Source organism: Balaenoptera physalus (assembly GCF_965194825.1).
Source record: "Balaenoptera physalus genome assembly, chromosome: 8".
NCBI classification, from domain to species: Eukaryota; Metazoa; Chordata; class Mammalia; order Artiodactyla; family Balaenopteridae; genus Balaenoptera; species Balaenoptera physalus.
The window spans coordinates 113,272,905-113,291,521 of record NC_138887.1 but is presented as its reverse complement, the minus strand read 5'-3'; the positions used below and the strand labels follow the sequence as shown (position 1 = coordinate 113,291,521).

General features: G+C 37.1%; 2 protein-coding genes and 1 pseudogene across 3 annotated transcripts in view; 1 reads left to right on the top strand and 2 right to left on the bottom strand.

Annotated features, from left to right (window-relative positions):
• The window catches only part of LOC309666436 (olfactory receptor 2F1-like), a 617,177-nt pseudogene that overhangs the window by 377,596 nt on the left and 220,964 nt on the right, over positions 1-18,617 (top strand). The window lies entirely within an intron of this gene.
• On the bottom strand, positions 3-7,266 carry LOC309666432 (olfactory receptor-like protein OLF3). Its single transcript, XM_082473890.1, has one exon. The coding sequence runs from the start codon at positions 2,175-2,177 to the stop codon at positions 1,266-1,268; it is 912 nt and encodes a 303-aa protein (XP_082330016.1). The 5' UTR covers positions 2,178-7,266; the 3' UTR covers positions 3-1,265.
• Positions 7,355-18,526, bottom strand: LOC309666425 (olfactory receptor-like protein OLF3). Its single transcript, XM_082473885.1, has one exon. The coding sequence runs from the start codon at positions 17,979-17,981 to the stop codon at positions 17,028-17,030; it is 954 nt and encodes a 317-aa protein (XP_082330011.1). The 5' UTR covers positions 17,982-18,526; the 3' UTR covers positions 7,355-17,027.

Genomic DNA, 18,617 nt, shown 5'->3' with positions numbered 1-18,617 from the left:
AATAATTCCCTAAGCTACACATTTATTTAGTGTGGTGTTCTGCCTGTGTTTCACCTTACAAAATAAAGTCAAAAAACAAATAATAATTTTAAAAATTAAAGCTGTTGTGTGCAGAATAGAATGTAGAAAGCAGAGGTGGAAACAGAGAGACCAGTTGATCACATATTTTGTTGACAAGCTAATGAAATCTATTGCTGGGTAGGGTGTAAAATAAAGGAATCAAGAATTACTCTGATGTATGATGGTTCCTTTTACTAATACAGTGAAGTTGTATTGGGGCAAGAGGAAAGGAATAGCTTGGGATAGAGGAAGCAAGAACAACAGCTCTATTTTAGCTATGTTAACAATGAGATTCATATAATGTAAGTGAAAGGAGTTAAGCAAGCATTGATACATGTGTTTGGAGATCATAAGAAGGGTCTTGTCTGGCTTGGAGCTAAAAAATACATAGATAGATACATAGATGGATAGATAGAGATAGAAAAGTTGGATGGATGAATGGATGGATGGATAATGAATGGGTGGATGGATGGATGGATGGAGAGATAATAAATTGGATGGACAGACGCCATGGTTCTGGGTAAGGTGACTACCTGAGCAGACATGGAACAGTGACCTACTAGAGCCACAGCAAAAGGAAAAAATTCATTTTGAGTAACTCTATATAGAGAGAAGGTTGCATAATGTGTGGTGCTGTAATTGTGTCCTACAAGCTATTTTTAAAAAATAGTTGAATATCTACTCTATGCCACCACTCTACTAGGTATTTTACATAGATAATTTATAATCTTCAAAATAATCACACACACTGGATATTATTACTTCTTTTTATAGTTGAGGAAACTAGAGGTCAGAGATGTTAAGTACCTTTTTCAAAGCTACATTGCTGGTGATGGGTGGGGTGATGATTCAAAGTGTGGCTCTTCTCACCCTGAAAATTTTTACTGTTTGTATTTCATTTTCTGAGGGAATAGGCAGGAAGTATATGAAAGTAAAAGGGGGAATATGAAGTCTAGGAGGAGAGATTATCCAGCAGACTGCAGCTTAATAATTAAAGGCTTTTTTTCTTTTTTTACTGTATGTGTAACAGGGCAGTGATACATAGTCAAAATGTGGATGAATGTGGAAAGTCAGTCTAGAAAAACTTGTTCACCATGATCTACCTTGTGAGAAAATCTGAGAAGAAAGGGCATGTCCATCATTTTCTCTTTGTTTAGAATGTCGTTCTATGGGCTGTTGGAGGGAAGGAGAAATTCTTTGATTCTTTATCCTTTGTCACTAAGTTTCCCCAACACTCTTCTAAAGGCGCTCATCACTTCCTTGTTCCTCAGGCTGTAGATTAAGGGATTCAGCATGGGGGTCACCACAGCATAGAACAGGGCGACCATCTTCTCCTGTTCTGCTGAGGAGCCAGCCATGGGTCTCATGTATGTGAAGATGGCTGTTCCAAAGCACATGGAAACCACAATGAGGTGAGAGGCGCACGTCCCAAACGCTTTGTGGCGTCCCTGGGCAGAATGAATACGCAGAACGGCAGCAACTATACGACCATAGGAGAACAGAACAAGAAAACAGGGAAGCATGATCACCAGAAATCCTGAGATGGCCACCATGACCTTGTTGAAGGAGATGTCCACACAGGTCAGCCTCAGCACAGCCAACATCTCACAGGCAAAGTGATTAACAACCTTACAGCACAGAGGCAGCTGAAAGATGATGACTGTCTGCATCAGTGAATTCACGAAACCAGCCACCAAGCAGCCGGCAGCCAGCCCCAGGCACAGCCCTCCGTGCATGATGACCGCATAGTGCAGTGGATGGCACACTGCCACATAGCGGTCATAAGCCATGGCTCCCAGCAGGAAGAACTCTGTGCTGCCCATTGCCAAGGAGATAAACAGCTGGAGCACACAGTTGTAGAATGGGATGGACTTCTGGGCTGACAGGAAGTGAATGAGCATCTGGGGGACAGTGCTGTTGGTATAACAGATGTCCACAAATGACAGGATACTGAGGAAAAAGTACATGGGTGTGTTTAGCCTGCTGTCCAGTCTGATAAGGAGGATGGTGAGGAAGTTCCCCAGCACAGTCATCAGGTACATGGCCAGGAAAAGGACAAAGAGGGAGACCTGAGTCTCCCAGCAGCTGGACAGTCCCAGCAGAATGAACTCACTCATCCATGTCTGGTTTTCCCTGCCCACGAGCTTCTGAAGACCAAACCCAAGTTATAAACCAAAAAAAACTAGATACGTAAGGTGCCAGAGGACCTTATAAGGTCACTTAGATCAAATAGCCATCCAATATTAAGTGGTGTGGTTTTTCAGATTGTACGTCTCCTTCTGGGAAACAATAGAACCTGCTGATGTGGCTCAGATCCAACGAGAAAACTCTTCTCCTTCCTTAAGCAGGAAAGTTTTCATTAAAATGCTTATTTGAGTTAAAAAGATTAACTGTAAAACGTGATTTTTTTTCTTTAAAGCCAACTCCTAACCATGGAGTTTGTTTACTTCTCTGTTAGACACCGGTTTTTCCCTCCTTACTATCTCAAAATCCATACTGAATGGAACCTAATAGGTACGAACAGGTTTTTTTTTTAATTTACTTTTTTTACTTCTGGATTCTTTGACTATGAAAATGAGATACTAAATTTCCACCCTTTTAAAATCACAAATTTGGGGTTGTAAGTTAAAAGGTAGCAAATATAAAATAGTTTTTAGTAGCTAAAAATTATCGAAAATTACATTTCAGAGTCAGTGAGATAAAAAATGAAGACCTGGGTGACGAGGCTCATTTTTGAAAAATCTTCACCTGTTTGTCTTTTACCTGGCTGAGAGAATAAGAGGAAAGAATCTGCAATATTGCATTTCTCCTCCCTTGAAAGAGCAGCAGATGATGGGGTCGACAGCAGAGTATGACTGTCAAGAAACAAATCAAAGACGCATTAACTATCTTCCTTAGTAAATGATAAGAGCTCGAATAGTTGCCACACGTGCTAGCCTATTAACTAAAAGATAAGGGAAAACTGGTTGCACATTCCCTCTGATTCTATTTGTATGTATTCTGGATAGTGATTATTGTGATTTGGAGACTATATAATGTGATGGAAAAAATTAATTAGAATTAACTCAGTGAAATGACTGTTGATGATCTTTCCTTTAACCGTCCTTACTTTTATCTTTATCTGAAATATTTGACTATCCCCTGCCCCTTAGAAAACTCTGCCTTTTCTCATCCTTGTGCTATGCTCCCTCTACTGTGACTCACATGACCAGAAGGTAATACTCTAGTCTGCTCAATACCATCCGCAAACTTTCTAATCCTGCTGATATATTAGTATTTCCGAAAGCTCAAGGGCTCTAGTATTCTCTCTAGAACTCTTAGTAATCTTATTTGTACATTACTTGTCAAACCACAAGTGATTTCCAAAAACCTCACGGACTGAACAAAGCCCACTCTAGATTTCCCACATACCCTGCCCCTCTAATTACTCTGTCCTTTAGGTACAGAAAGTGAAACGCATGCACTGCTGTGACAAGGAGATATTATCTGTTTGCTGTCTGTGATCAGATAGTGCCATTGAATATATGATGAGAATCATACTTTGTGTTGAGGGTATTCATGACAGTAAGGGCAGCTAACTGCAGATAAATAGGGTGCCAAAGGTGACTGGATTATCCATCAGAGAAGGGTCTATTGGCATTTGCATTTGATAATCTTTTACCTAGAAATGAATTAAGCTTGATAAACCATTCCCACTCCAAGAGCTAATTTATGTAAATTACAAGAAGAGGCAATAAAAGTACAAAATGTTCTTTAATTCTTTAGAATTTACTCTAGAGCTTCAGATCAGCAAGCCACTTTGTAATATTTCTATCAAAGAAAGAGGAAACCTACCTTTTTATCCCCAACGAAAAGGGAAAAGTTGGAATATAAAATTATCACTGGTGAAGAACTCAGGTACAAAAGAGAGATAAGTGACTTCAAAGGGGAAAATCAGTGCCTGAGACCTGTCAGTGGAACCTGACAATGTACAGATGGTATTTTAATAGATAATATTCCTAGGAAGGTGCATGAGGCAATCTCTGATTCTGCTATAATACATGAAGCAATTCATGTAACATGAGCTCACCAGGAGAGGGCTAAAAGGAAAAAAAAATACAGTACAGGAGGTAGCTGATGATTATTTAAGGTATTCTCAGGTACCAAATAAGGAGACTTGACTGAAAAATCTGATGATAATATCTTGTGGTTTTGAGTTTTCACTTCTTAAAAACTAATAATAGTTAAGGGCTCGACAAAGAAAATGTAGTAATCCCTGGTCTTGGATCAGTAATTCCACTTAAAGGCTCAGCAAGGTATTGTTTACAAATAGAAACACTCATGGCTCACATGACACGTTTCTGTATCATCTTCATGTTTTTTAAAGTGCCTCTCCCTGGGAGTGAATGAACGACCTGCTTGGCCAATGAACTTGCATTTCCCAGTTCAACTGTCACTACCTACAGCTGCTCCTCAGTATCCCTGGGATTGGTTTCAGGACTCCAGTGGCCAAAATCCACAGATGCTCCAGTCCCTTACATAAAATGGCCTAGTATTTGCATATAACCTACACACATCCTCCTGTACACTTTAAATCATCTCTAGATTACTCATAATACCTAATACAAAGTAAATGATAAGTAAATAGTTTCTAGCATGAAGCAAATTCAAGTTTTGCTTTTGCAAACTTTCTGGAAAATTTTTTAATATTTTCAATCCATGGTCGGTGAATCCACGGATGTAGAACCTGTAGATTTGGAGGTCCAACTGTAGCTTCTTCATCTGTCTAAAGGAAGCATAAATTCAAGTCTGTCCCAATTCGTTGGAGTGGGGGAAGTAGGGAGGATAATAGAAAAAGGATATGACATCAATAGGAAAAAGAATAATTTTTTAACCAAAAGTAAAATGTTTAAAACACTTTTGAAAATATGGTGTGTAAATAAAAGTTAAAAACAGATTTTCAAAAATAAGGCGGAGGTGTTGTAAGTGACAATAACAGTAAGATAAACAGCATTCCTGAACCACCTCTCCTTCCAAGAATTGTGATTCAAGCTTCCTAAAGTTCTACATCAGAAGTGTTCTCAAAAAAAGCCACCTGGAAAGCTTGAGATTTCCCAACAATGTTAACTGGCTAAGTTGCTATCGCCACCCCATTCCCACTTCCTAATGCATACCTACACTACTTGGAGCAACAGAAAGTTTAGAGCCAGTCATCTAGACTAAGTTACCTTCTGACCATCACTGTTTAAGAATGAGCTGGTTAACACAAACCTGTTCTCAGGTCCAGATTTCCAGCAGTGGACAAGTGCTGGGGCGGGGAGTGCAATGTGACACAGGGAACACGACCTGTAGTAAATAAGTTCAATGTTTCCTATGAATGCAGTAAAAGCCCTAGGCTAGGTGCTTCATTTCTCAGAGGTATTCAAGAGAAATTTCTCCCCAGTTTGGCTACCCAAACGTATTTTCTTAAAACCAACTGCAAAAATGGGACCTTAATCTCTGTAGTAACCAAACTCAACCCAATTTTCACATGAGCCCAGAAAGAAGCTGTGTGTTAAGGAAATCCTTGCTTCTTGACTCATAATCCTAAGAACCCAATGGAGAGCCTCTGAGCATGACTGCCTTACCTCCAGGAAAAGAGGTCAGCATTGCCCCAGGAAGAGCAGGGCTGGGCAAGAAGTGGGATTTTATTTTCCCTCAGAGATAAAATCTCTACAGGCCAATTATGCTGTGCTTGTTAGGTTTCTATTGTTTTTTCTCCTTCTCTGTATGGTGACTCTCTCACCTTAAACTCTCATCTGCTTTTAAAAGAATTTACAAGTGAGAATTCAGTTTTTCCTGAGCCAGAAACATGAGAAAAGAGAATCTGAATCCCCATTTCCCCTGGAGACATTCTCCTGTCTTTGTTGAAATTTCACTTTGAGGTAGTTAAAACTTGCCCATGACTTTCTGTCCATGTACTCACGATTGAGACTATCTGAGCCGAAGTGCCCAATTATTTATGGACCGTCAAGGGGATCTTTGAGCAATATCTCCTGTAACAAAGTTCTGAAATTGTACATAAGCTATGATTATATATTATCTACACAACTTATGTAACTATTTCATGGGACATATCTCCATTTTGTCTCTATTGGAAGGTTCCTTTTAACTGTGCATTGTCATTATGTATTTTTATATCTAGATGTTTGCCCTCATTTTCTAAAAATACTACAAAAATATACTACCCACTTAAAGGCATCTCAAATCTGATATCCATCCCATTGATAGACATTTAGGTTGTTTCTAATTTGTGGCTATTAAAAACAACACTGCTATGAACATTCACATAAACACACTCACAAACACACACACACACACACACACACTCACTCATCTTTTGTCCCAGACATGTACTGTACTCATTTCTGTTGCCTAGTAGTGGAATTGCTATATCACAGATTATGTGTGTGTCCAACTTTAGCTAATATCATCAGTTCTGTCAAAAGAGATGTTTCAATTATATTCCCACCAACTCTGTATGAGTATTCCTTTGCTCTAACCATTCTTTGTCCTTGGATTGTAAGTCTTTTTCATTTTAGCCATTCTGATGTGTACATAGTAGTATCTCACTGTGATTATATTTTACATTTCTATGATGACTAATGAGGCTCTACATATTTTTAAGTATTTATTGACTATTTGGATATTCCATTTTCTGAGGTGTATGTTCAATTTCTTGCCCATTTTCCTATTGGGTTATTTCTCTTTTTCTTATTGAGTTTAGTTCTTTATATATTTTGAATATGAGTCACTTGTCATTGATATGTATCACAAATACTTTCTCCCACCTATTCATTCTCTTCATGGTGTCTCTGATGAGGAGATGTTCTTAATTTTAATGTAGTTCTATTCATCAATTGTTCTTCATACAGTTACTGCATTTTGAGTCTTGAATGAGAAATCTTTGTCTCTCCCAAATCATGAAGTTATTCTTCAATGCCATCTTCTGGGAGTTTTAATGTTTTACTTTTCACATCTAGGTCAACAATATATCTGGAAATTTTTTCTGTGCATGATATGACATAGGAACCTAGATTCATTTATTTCTATGTGAATATCCACTTTTATTGAGAGACAATTCTTTCCTCACTATTCTCCTGTGTTGCCACAAATCAAATTTTAATTTATATGTGTAGGTTTTTCCCTAGACTATTTTTTTATGATCCATTGGTCTACTTATCTATTATTATACCAGTACTGCATTGTCTTAATTACTGTAGCTTTGTAATAAACCTTGTTTATAGTAGTATAAATCCTCCAACTTGATTCTACATTTTCAAATTGTTTTGGCTCTTCATGGCTATTTGAATTTTCAATCTGACTCTAGAATTAGCTTAAAGATTTCCAGGAAAAAAAAAAAAAACTTTGTGAAATTTTAATTGGGATTTTACCTAAAAATCAATTTGGGGAGAAGTGACATTTCTATGCTATTCAGTATTCCAATCCATAAAAAAAAATATTCTCCCATTTATTTAATATCTTTCCTTTTTTCTATGTATATTTTTTCTGTGTGTTGTATATGTCTTATTAGATTTGTTCCCAGGTATGACGGTTTGAAATGCTGTTTTAAATAGTAACTTTTAAATTATATTAAAATGTAACTGGCTTTTATATATTAAATATGTATATACGAAATTACTTTTGTGGATGAGTGGTGTTATTTCTTCCTTATATATTTGGTAGAATTCACTGGTGAAGCCACTTGGCCTGAAATGCTCTTTGTTAAAAAATTCTTAAATATGCATTCAAATTTCTTAGTATATAGGACTATTCTATTTCTTAATGTGTCCATTTTGGTCAGGTTTATCTTTCCTGGGAATTTATCTCTTTCATCTAACTTTTCAAATTTATTAGCCCAAATTTGTTAATATCTTCTTATATATTTTAATGTATATAGAATCTGTGGTAATGTCTCTTTTCTTTCCTAATATTGTCTATTTCTTCCATTTCTCTTTGTCTTCTTTTATTAGTCTTGGAAATGGATAATGGTTTACTATACACTATTTTTAATATCACTTGACGCAAGGAGAACAAAGACGGGGTAGTCCCACCCCTTAGAAAATACCATTTAATAGGTAATAGGGAGAAGACAAATATTTCCTCTTTCAAGCAGTTAAATCTGGAAACTATAAAAGAAATCAAACATCATAAAAAATTTCCTAAGATATAGGTGAAGAGAACAGAAGTATCCACCACCCAAAAACATAAAACTCAGTGTCTGTAATCCAGTAAAAAAATTTTCCAAGAATACAAAGAGGCAGAAGAGTTTCCAGGCCACAGCACAAGGAGAGGGTATGCAAACAAGCCATGATGAGGAGAAAAATCAACCAATACAAATTATGCAGTAACAACAGAGGTGATAAATTTATAATACAAGCACATTAAGATAGCCATTATAAATACACTTCACATTTCAAGAAGACAGAGAAAACACTAAGCATGATGAGGAAAGAAACCAAAGATATAAAAATACCCAATTCAAACTATAAGGTGATGAAAAATATGATATCTAAAATGAAAAATACACTGGATAAAATCAATAGCAGATTAGACACTGCAGAAGAAGAGATCTGAGAACTTGCAGACATAGCAATAGAAACTATCCAAAATGAGGCAGAGAAGAAAAGACTGAAAAAAATTTAACAGTGCTTCAATAAGCTGTGAGAAATATCAAACATGAAATCAGAGTCCCAGAAGTAAAAAAGAGTACTGGGGTATAGGGGAAGACATAACCAATATTTTAAAAATATTAACCTCAAATTTCCAAATATAATGAAAAGAAAGAACCTACACATTCAAGTAGCTCAGCAAACCTCAAGCATTTTTTAAAAATGAAGAAAAACATTACAAAGTGCTACATTATCAAAGTGCTAAAAAGCAATAATAAGAACAAAATTATGAAAGCAGTTGTATAAAAAAATGCATTACATACAGGGAAAAAAAAAAATATTAACAGAAAAACTGAAAGAAAAAACATGCCATCCTAGAATTCTATGCCCAGAGAAAATGTCTTTTAAAAATAAAAGAAATAAAGATACATTCAGTTATTGATAAAAAGTATTCATAGTCAGCAGACAAAATATTACAAGCAAAGTTAAGGACATACACCTAAAGAAAAAATAAAGATGAGCATAGAAATCAATGGAATAGAAAAGAGAAAAATAGAAAAAAAAATCAAGATGATTCTTTGAAAGCATCAATAAAATTGATGAACTTCTATCTAGACTGATCAAGAAAGAAGAAACAAGACACAAATTATCAATATAAAAAAATGAAAGGGGTGACATCACTACTGATCCTACAGACATCAAAAGAATAAAAACAAAACCTTATGAATATAGACTATGTTAATACATTTGACTACTTAGACGAAATGGAAAAATTTTTAATTTCTTTTACAAGTTTTGTGCTGCCAAAACTCATAAAAGAAGAAACAGATAACATGAATAGTCTTATATCTAAACAACAGACCAAATGGCTTTACTGGTGAATTAAACCAAACATTTTAGGAAGAAGTATTACAAAATCTACCAAACTCTTCTAGAAAACTTTAGCAGAAGTAACTTTGCTCCCTTAATTAATTCTTTAAATATTACCCTGATATCTAAACCAAACAAAAACATTGCAAATAAAAAAAAGAAAACCACAGATCAAAATCACTCATCATCATAGACACAAAAATACTTTAAAAATATTAGTAAATTGTATCCAGCTTATAATAAATATGTTATTTCCAAGTTGAGTTTATCCCACGAATGCAAAGTTAGTAAAACTTTCAATTGGTCAATACTCTTCAAAAGTGTCAAGGCATGAAAGACAAGGAAAGACAAGCTGTTACAGAATGAAGGAGATTAAAGAGAAATAATAAGCAAATGTAATGTGGGATCCTGAATAGTGTTCTAAATTTTTAAAAAAATAATAATTACTGAGAAAACTGATAAAATTAGACCAAGCACTATAATTTAGCTAAAAAATGAAATAATATTAATTACACCAGTGTTAAATTCCTGGTTTTTTTATTTGTACTATGGTCATGTAAGATGTTAACTTTACGGTAAACTTTCTGTACTATATTTTCAAACTTTCCTTAAGTCTAAAACTAGTTCAAAATAAAATCATTTTTAAAAAAATTAAAAAATGTGATTTACCAAATCAAGAGTCTACAGAGATTACCTATATATGATAATATATGATATCTATTGAGATATATATATGATATATATGATATCTATATGAGATATGATATATCTCAATAGACATGAGAAAAATTGTTTGACAAAATTCAATATCCATTAATTATAAAAACTAAGGAATCTAGAGATAGAAGAGAAAGTCCTCGGTCTGAAAAAGGACATTAACAAAGTTCTAATAGTTAACATCATTCTTAATGGTGAATGACTGAATGATTCCCCTCTAAGATCCAGAAAAATGAAGCAGATTTACTCTCAACACCCCTATTCAACATTGTATTAGAGGTTCTAGTCACTGCAATAAAGAAAGCAAAAGAAATAAAAGGAGAATCTACCAATAACAAAAAAAGGAAATCTAATAAGGGGTTTTAACAAAGGACAAAGGATGCACATCAGTATGAAATAATAAATTTTATTTCTATATTCTAGCAATGAATAAAGTGGAAACAGAAATTGTAATAGAGTATCATGTAATGTAGCATAAAAATCATGGAATACTAGAGAAAGAGCTAATGAAACATGTGTAAGATTTTTATCATGGAAACTACAAACTGATCAGAGACATTAAAGAAGACCTAAATAAATGGAAAGAAATAACATATTCATGAATTGTAGGATTCAATATTGCTGAGCTGACAGTTCTCCCCTACTATTTGACTTACAAGTTGGATGCAATCCTAATCAAATTTCCATCAGGCTTTTTTGAAACATTTGACAAGCTGATTCTAAAATGTATGTGGAAAACAAGGAACCTAGAATACAGACTAAGTAATTTTGAGAATGTAGAACAAATTTGGAGTGACACTCTCTGATTTAAAGACTTACTATTAAGCTACAGTACTCAATACAATCTAACATTGCTTCATCCTTAGAGGCATGGATCAATGGAACAGACAAAAGAAGTTTCCCCTTCTAGCCAAGATACAGAAACAGGGCTTGAACTTCCCCTCCCATCAGAAACAACTACAGATCAGGACAAAATATATTAAACTACAATTTTCATGGTATTGGACATCAGGCAATGAAGGACAATGATCCATGAGATATGGTGAAAAAATACCACGTTAACACTAATCAAAAGAAAGCTAGAGTTTCTATAGTAATATCACTCAAAGTAGATTTCAGAGCAAAGAACACTACCAGGGATAAAGAAAAGCATTTCATAATAGTAAAAGATGCAATTCATCAAGAATACAGAACAATTGTAAATACTGAGGCACTTAATAACAGAGCCTCAAAACACATGAAGCAAAAACTGATAGAAATGCAAGGAGAAATAGGCAAATTCACAATTATAGTTAGAGATTTCAATACTTCTCAATAATTGACAGAATAAGTAGAAAGAAGCAAATAATAAGGAAATGGTAAGGAAATAGAAAACTTCAACAGCACTATCAACCGTGGACTAATTAACATTTATAGAATACTCCAATCAACAATTACAGAAAACACGTTTTTTTCAAGTATGTATGGAACATTTACAAAGATTGAACATATGACTGGTGATAAAATAAGCTTCCATTAATCAAAACAATTCAAGTAAAAAATATGTTAATGCTTCATAACCCTAACAGAGGGCTTGACTGAGGAAGGGCCACACCACCCAGGGTAAGCCAACCTGGACCCATCTCTGAGCTTTTTCCGCTGGAGCTAGCAGACAAGTCAGGATTCTGTCTCTCACATCATGTTGTATGTCTGGGGCCTCCAAGGGTCACTTTTTCCACCTCACAGAGGAAATCGATGAATGATAGAAAAGAACAAGTTCCACAGAGAGAAGCAAAGCCAAGAGGCAGGAAATAAGAAAAAATTTAAAAAGACAAACTTCAATAAAACTTTTTAGACTCTAGATTCAGTTATTCATGATACCATTCATGATATTCATTACTATATTCCACAGTTAAGGTATTTATTTAATTTTTAGTTTTGCTTATCCATTTTGCTTTGGGTCTTACCACTTGAAACCCTAACGGTCCTAACTATAATGGTAACACTACGGGTCTGTGGGTTTTTCACATCTTCAACTGAACGCTAATCCACACACAGCAGACTTAAAGTGCCAAAACTCCCTGTGGTATCCCAAAAGGGGTGTCCTTGTCGAGATTTAGGATGCCTTTGGATTCAGACAAGCCAAGGCTGAACTGAATCTAGGCTGTATGTGTTGATTACTAGCTGTCTGAGCTTGCGTGAGTTACATATACTTGAAACTCATATTTTACCCACAATGTGGATAATAATATCCGTATTTTAAGGAAAGCCATTAATTTAAGCTTATAGAATTTAGGAGACCTTTAAAGTTTAAAATTCGTAAGTGTAGCACAGAGATAGCTAATACTACTCTGCTCTTTCAGATTTTTATGAATCTGACTTAAATCCTATATTTATATAACTGATGGGAATTCTAATACCCCCTCTAAAAGTTTCTAGACTTCTTGGCTCCCAAAAAGTGAATAGGCATCTGTGAAACAGAACTTTGTAACAGAACCCCGCAAAGCACAGTCATTAAATAAAAAATATATAGAATAGGTGATCAAGTGTCCGGACTGCTCATAGGGGCTTGATGAGGAAGTATCACAGCACTGCCACCAGGTACTTGGCCAGAAGTTGAACAGGGTCTCCAGTGACTCAGGTCCCACAGCAGGGTGAATTCACTCAACTTTCAGTTGTCCATACCTTTGTGGCTGTAAAGGCCAAAAATAGGGGTAGAAACCAACTGGGCAGGATTTGCTTAGATAGAGTAGGTCAAGGTAGTCAAGGCCCAGGGTTATAGACTAAGATAGGTAAAAAACAGATGAAGCAGACATCAAGCCTATAATGAATTGACTCTGGGACTGTATGTTGTCTGACCTCTGTGCTTACGATTCACTTGTGAATACTGGTGCCCAAACAAGGACTAGTTCTCTACAGACAGAGCAGTTTGTCTCAGCCTTTTATGCATCATCATCCCTCAAAGAAAACTTTTTAGACATCTTTTTCTTAATCACCCACCCCGTGGAAATTTAATACCTTAGATATTCTGTATATCTGTTTATATGGTCCCTTTGAAGGACCATAAGCCATTGCAATATCTAAGATATTTTTGCCCCCCCCCATAAAGACCAATTTTCACCGCTTTGGGGATGATACCTCCGACAATGAGAATGCATGAGACGGAATTTGTTCTTCGTTGCCAAAAATTAGAGGTCTGTTTTCTAGACACTTTTCTGGCATCTACTCTTCTGTCAGACCCCTTAGATTGTTTGGGATGGACTAGTGAGTTGGTCTAAAGTGTTTGCCAGAGGGTCAGGGAGGATAGGAGGTGGGAGAAAATTGGTAGAATACTCTATGAGAAAAAAACAAAGATAACAGCAAACAGTTACCAAGTGCTTTTTGTGTGTCAGCCATTTTACTAACTGCTTTACATATAATATTTCACTCAATCCTCTCAAATTTCTCATGAGGAGCTTATTATTCTTTGTAAGTTATGAAAAAGAGAGCTGATTCTTAGAGAGGTTTTATAACTTGCCCAGGATCGCACTTCTTGTTTTGTTATCCTGCTATACTTTGATGAGGAAGATGTAGAAGGCTCAAAGAAGTCAGGAAATAGTATGCATACGGTGATGAGATATTTTCCATGAGATGGGAAAAAAAATCTCATGATACTGAGGATCAGATTTCACTGGAGTAGCCTAGCCCAAATTTGGAACTAGAAGGACAACCAAACCACATCAGTCTGACTTGGTTGTGTATATTTTATAGGACCTGTATTTTATACAATAGGCTTAGGTCTCAAGATCCTGAATTTTAGTGGGATGAATAGGGGAGAACCTGATGGTCCCAGACATCATGATAAGGGACAGTACAGAGTGAAGCTTCAGCTTGTATGTAAGGGAATGTGTCCCCAAAAGACCTGTCACTGTGGTTAAATGCTGCTAGGGCTAAGAAGTAATACAAATCATCCAATTAGTATTCAGCAGATATCTAAGAATTATGCTCAGTGTGTGATTCATGTCCTCCATTCACCCATTAGTATGGAGTCCTTAGATCTTGGGTAAATGGACCTAAATGACTATGAGAAATGAGATGCTTTCTGAAATGCAAACTGAAGTCAGAAACACTTCATTTTCTCTTAGAAGCCTTCACCATTATAACAGTCTACATGCAGAAAAGAATCCCTTCTTCCTTTGAATATCAGGACTCTTTATGAATCCCTTCTTCCTTTGAGTATCAGGGCTCTTTATGTGCATACCTCGTGTTATAATTTTGCACTTTTGTTCTATTTCCCCTATAATGGTGTAGCAAACTATTGCCCAAAGGCCAAATTTGGCCCACCATTTGTTTTTGCATGGCCCACAAGAAAAGAATTTTTTTATATTTTTTAATTGTTGAAAAAATAAAAAGAATATTTTATTATGTAAAAATTATATAAAATTCAAATTTAAAATTTCAGTGTCCATATATTTAGGTTTATTGCTACCAGCCACATTCATTCTTTTTTTATGTATTATCTATGGCTATTTTAGTGCTGTCATGGCAGAGCTGAATAGCTGTGATGTAGAATGTATGGCCCACAGAGTCTAAAATATTTTCTATTTGTCCTAATACAGAAACAGTTTCTCAACCCCTGCCCTACAAGACTGTAAATTTCTTGAGGTAGCGGCCATATCTGAACACAACTTTGATACCCCACAATGCCAAAAGCACTGTCTACGACAAAGTCAATGCCTACAAAATGATCATCTGTAACTTTGTTTTAGAGAAGGTTGAGAATAAAGATAAAGTTGGTCAAATTAGAGGAAAAATATGACCTTTGTGACCTTGTAATTGAAGATACTGAGATGAAATTCAGAGATACTTTAGGCTCAGTGATGTCCACAGGTAAAAGGGGCACATTTGTCTATACCCATGTGGACTATTAACCTTCACCATTCTCGGACTTCCCTGGTGGCGGAGTGGTTAAGAATCCGCCTGCTAATGCAGGGGACACGGGTTCGAGCCCTGGTCAGGGAAGCTCTCATATGCTGCGGAGCAACTAAGCCCATGCGCCACAACTACTGAGCCTGTGCTCTAGAGCCCACAAGCCACAACTACTGAGCCCACGTGCCACAACTACTGAAGCCCCCATGCCCTAGAGCCCATGCGCCACAACTACTGAGCCCGTGTGCTGCAACTACTGAAGCCCATGTGCCTAGAGCCCACGTTCCGCAAAAAGAGAAGCCACTGCAATGAGAAGCCCGCGCACAACAAAGAGTAGCCCCCGCTCACTGCAACTAGAGAAAGCCCGCGTGCAGCAAAGAAGACCCAACACAGCCAAAAAAAAAAAAAACCTGCACCATTCTCAAATCTCACTCCTGTATCTCTTCCTCCTTCCCCTGTACTCTCAGCCATGGGTACTCCATCTTATTTCACAGAGAAAATAGGTGCCGGTGGAAACCCTTCAACTTCTGATCACCAACGCCCAAACGCAAATCAACCAAAAACCAATCAACTGACTTAATAATGAGACCAGAAAAAAAGAAGAGTCCCTCTTTTATACTCCTTGAAGAGAGTGAGAGGACCCACTATTACCATATTTTTTGTCTCCTTCCCTTACCTATCCCTTGTTTAATTATTTCTTTCCCCTCTTTTACCTTATTTAGGTTTATCCTCAGAGACAAGGTACACTCACAGACAATGCCAGCTCACAAGATTTACAGAGATTAAGTAGGGTTTTGGTGTCTGTGTGTGTGTGTGTGTGTGTGTGTGTGTGTGTGTGTGACGGGGAGGGGAATACAAGAAGGCCTTTAATGTGGAGACTTGAGAATAACATCTGCAGAGCAGACTGACCTATCCTGATAACACAAAATCAAAGCTGTATTATCTTCCACTGGCTTCTCCAAGAAAACTGCTTTTCTTAGATTAACTATGTCTTAACATTGTACTCATTTATTTCCTTGTTTATTTGCTTATTTTTTTCCCAAGATTTCAGAGAAAAGAAAGGTTTGCTGAATTTTTAGAAATTACAATTTTACCTTTTGAATGCTACCCAATATACATGCAATAGTTTTCTTATTAAATTATTCATATGCTAATTAGCAGTAACTGAATCTCATATTTTTCTTAAATAACGTCATTGTGTACAAACAACCCTTGATTACATCCTTATCACGGTAAACTATGAATTTGGTCGGTGCGTCTCCTCTCACTTATCTCCATTCCTCACACAGGGTCTGTATACCCACACGCAGGAGGTCACGCACAAAAACATCTTAATCAGCGCTGATAGCAACGCCCTCCTTAGGATGCTGACTCACACAATTACTGAACGTGACTATATACACCACACAATATTTTAAGTGAGTGTTCAAATATGAAAATGCATTTTGTTCCCAATGGAAATACAATAACCTCTTTAAAATGTGGTTGAATAAAATCAGTGTTCCAAGGTAAGATCCAAGAATGGGTCAATGATTACAACAATTTTTCATGCTGCTATCAAAAACAATAAATGATATTTTCCTCAAATACTCTGAGGCCATATGAATGGATACTTAGTGGTTAACAGTGGGAAGTTCTATTACAGCAGGGCTTAATTTCTCTGAACATGCTGCTGTGACATAAAAACACCCTTACATCCCACACCCCAACCCACTCACTCAGCCTCCTACCCAGTATCACAAGTACACATTTCGTCATCTCCTTCCTGGTTGCCAGGGCAATGCAGTTACAATGCTTCATATCTCAGTTGGGTGGGAAAGCATACAAGCAAAGCTCTTTTCTCTAAGTGATGCTCATGATTCATCAAGTTGCCAGTTTTGACGTTAATCCAGATAATTGCCCTAGTAGTTTCTGAAAGGCCCCCTTCACCTCCTTATTCCTCAGACTGTAAATCATGGGGTTCAGCATGGGTGTCAAAATGGCATAGAAGAGAGAGATCAACTTCTCCTGAAGGACAGAAGGGCTGGAGCGTGGTTGGATGTAAGTGAAAATGGCCATGCCATAGCACAGGACAACTACTGCGAGGTGAGAGGCACAGGTGTGGAAGGCTTTCTTTCTCCCCTCTGTGGACTGGATCTTTAGGATGGCGGAGATGATCTGGATGTAGGACAAGAGAACCAAGCAGAAAGGTGTCATCAGCAGAACAATACGAGAAACCATGATTGCGATCTCATTGGAGGAGGTGTCCACACAGGCCAGCCTGACCACAGCTAGGAGTTCGCAGGATATGTGATCAATATACTTGTTCATACACATGGGCAACTGAAAGGTGATGGTGGTCTGCATGAGAGAGTTGACAGAGCCACTGACCCAGGATGTGATGGCCAACCTAGCACAGAGCCCTCCATGCACGATGACCAAGTATCTCAGGGGGTCACACACAGCCACATAGCGGTCACAGGCCATCACTGCCAGGAGAACAAACTCAATCCCACCCAGGCCCAGGGAGAAAAATAACTGGGCTGCACAGCTCACATATGGGATTCCTTTATGTTCTGCAATTAAATGCACCAGCATCTGAGGGACAATGCTTGTGGCATAAGAGGCATCAACAAGGGAGAGGTTGGTGAGAAAGAAATACATGGGAGTGTGGAGTCGGCTGTCCAGTCTGATCACAAGAACAATGAGGAAGTTCCCCAGCACTGTCACCAGGTACATAACCAAGAACAGGACAAAGAGAGCGACCCGAGTGTCCCAGTCACTGGACAGGCCGAGGAGGATGAATTCTCTCACCAAAGTCTGGTTATCTGCTCCCATTTTAAAATGTGAGGATTATTAATCTGCAGAGAGAGTCAGAAATAACAGAATCTACTGAATCACAGAACCATAAAAATAACTTTTATCAATACAAACTATATACAATTGGCCACCCTTAGTCAGATGTTTCACATCACTCATGGGCTAAGATGACAGGCTTCACCCTGATATACATTGTATCCATTCTGCATCAGAGAACAGGACAGCACCTTCATAAGGACTTGATGTTGTCCCTGGGAGGCCCAATTAAAGCCTGAAGATAATGCATTACAATTATAGGAGCGCCACATCTTTACCAACTTGCCTAAGTTTCTAGGGCAAGGAAAGGATGGTAGATAACAATGGCAGGTAAACTGATAAACAGTGAAGAAAAGCTTGGTGGGAAAGTTACAAAAACTACCTTAAATATGTCAACTAGATCCATCATGATGAAATGTATAAATCTATTATAAAAGGAAATACTGAAAAGAGGCAGGGGCTTGTGAGAAGATCTGGAATCAGAGAATCTAGGTTTGAAAACTGATTTTATTTACCAGTTATGTGATGTGGGTTTAGTGACAAACTTTTACATATGAAACAGATAATATTATCCAACTCACAAGTACATTTAAGCTCACATGTAGGTACCTTATGGAG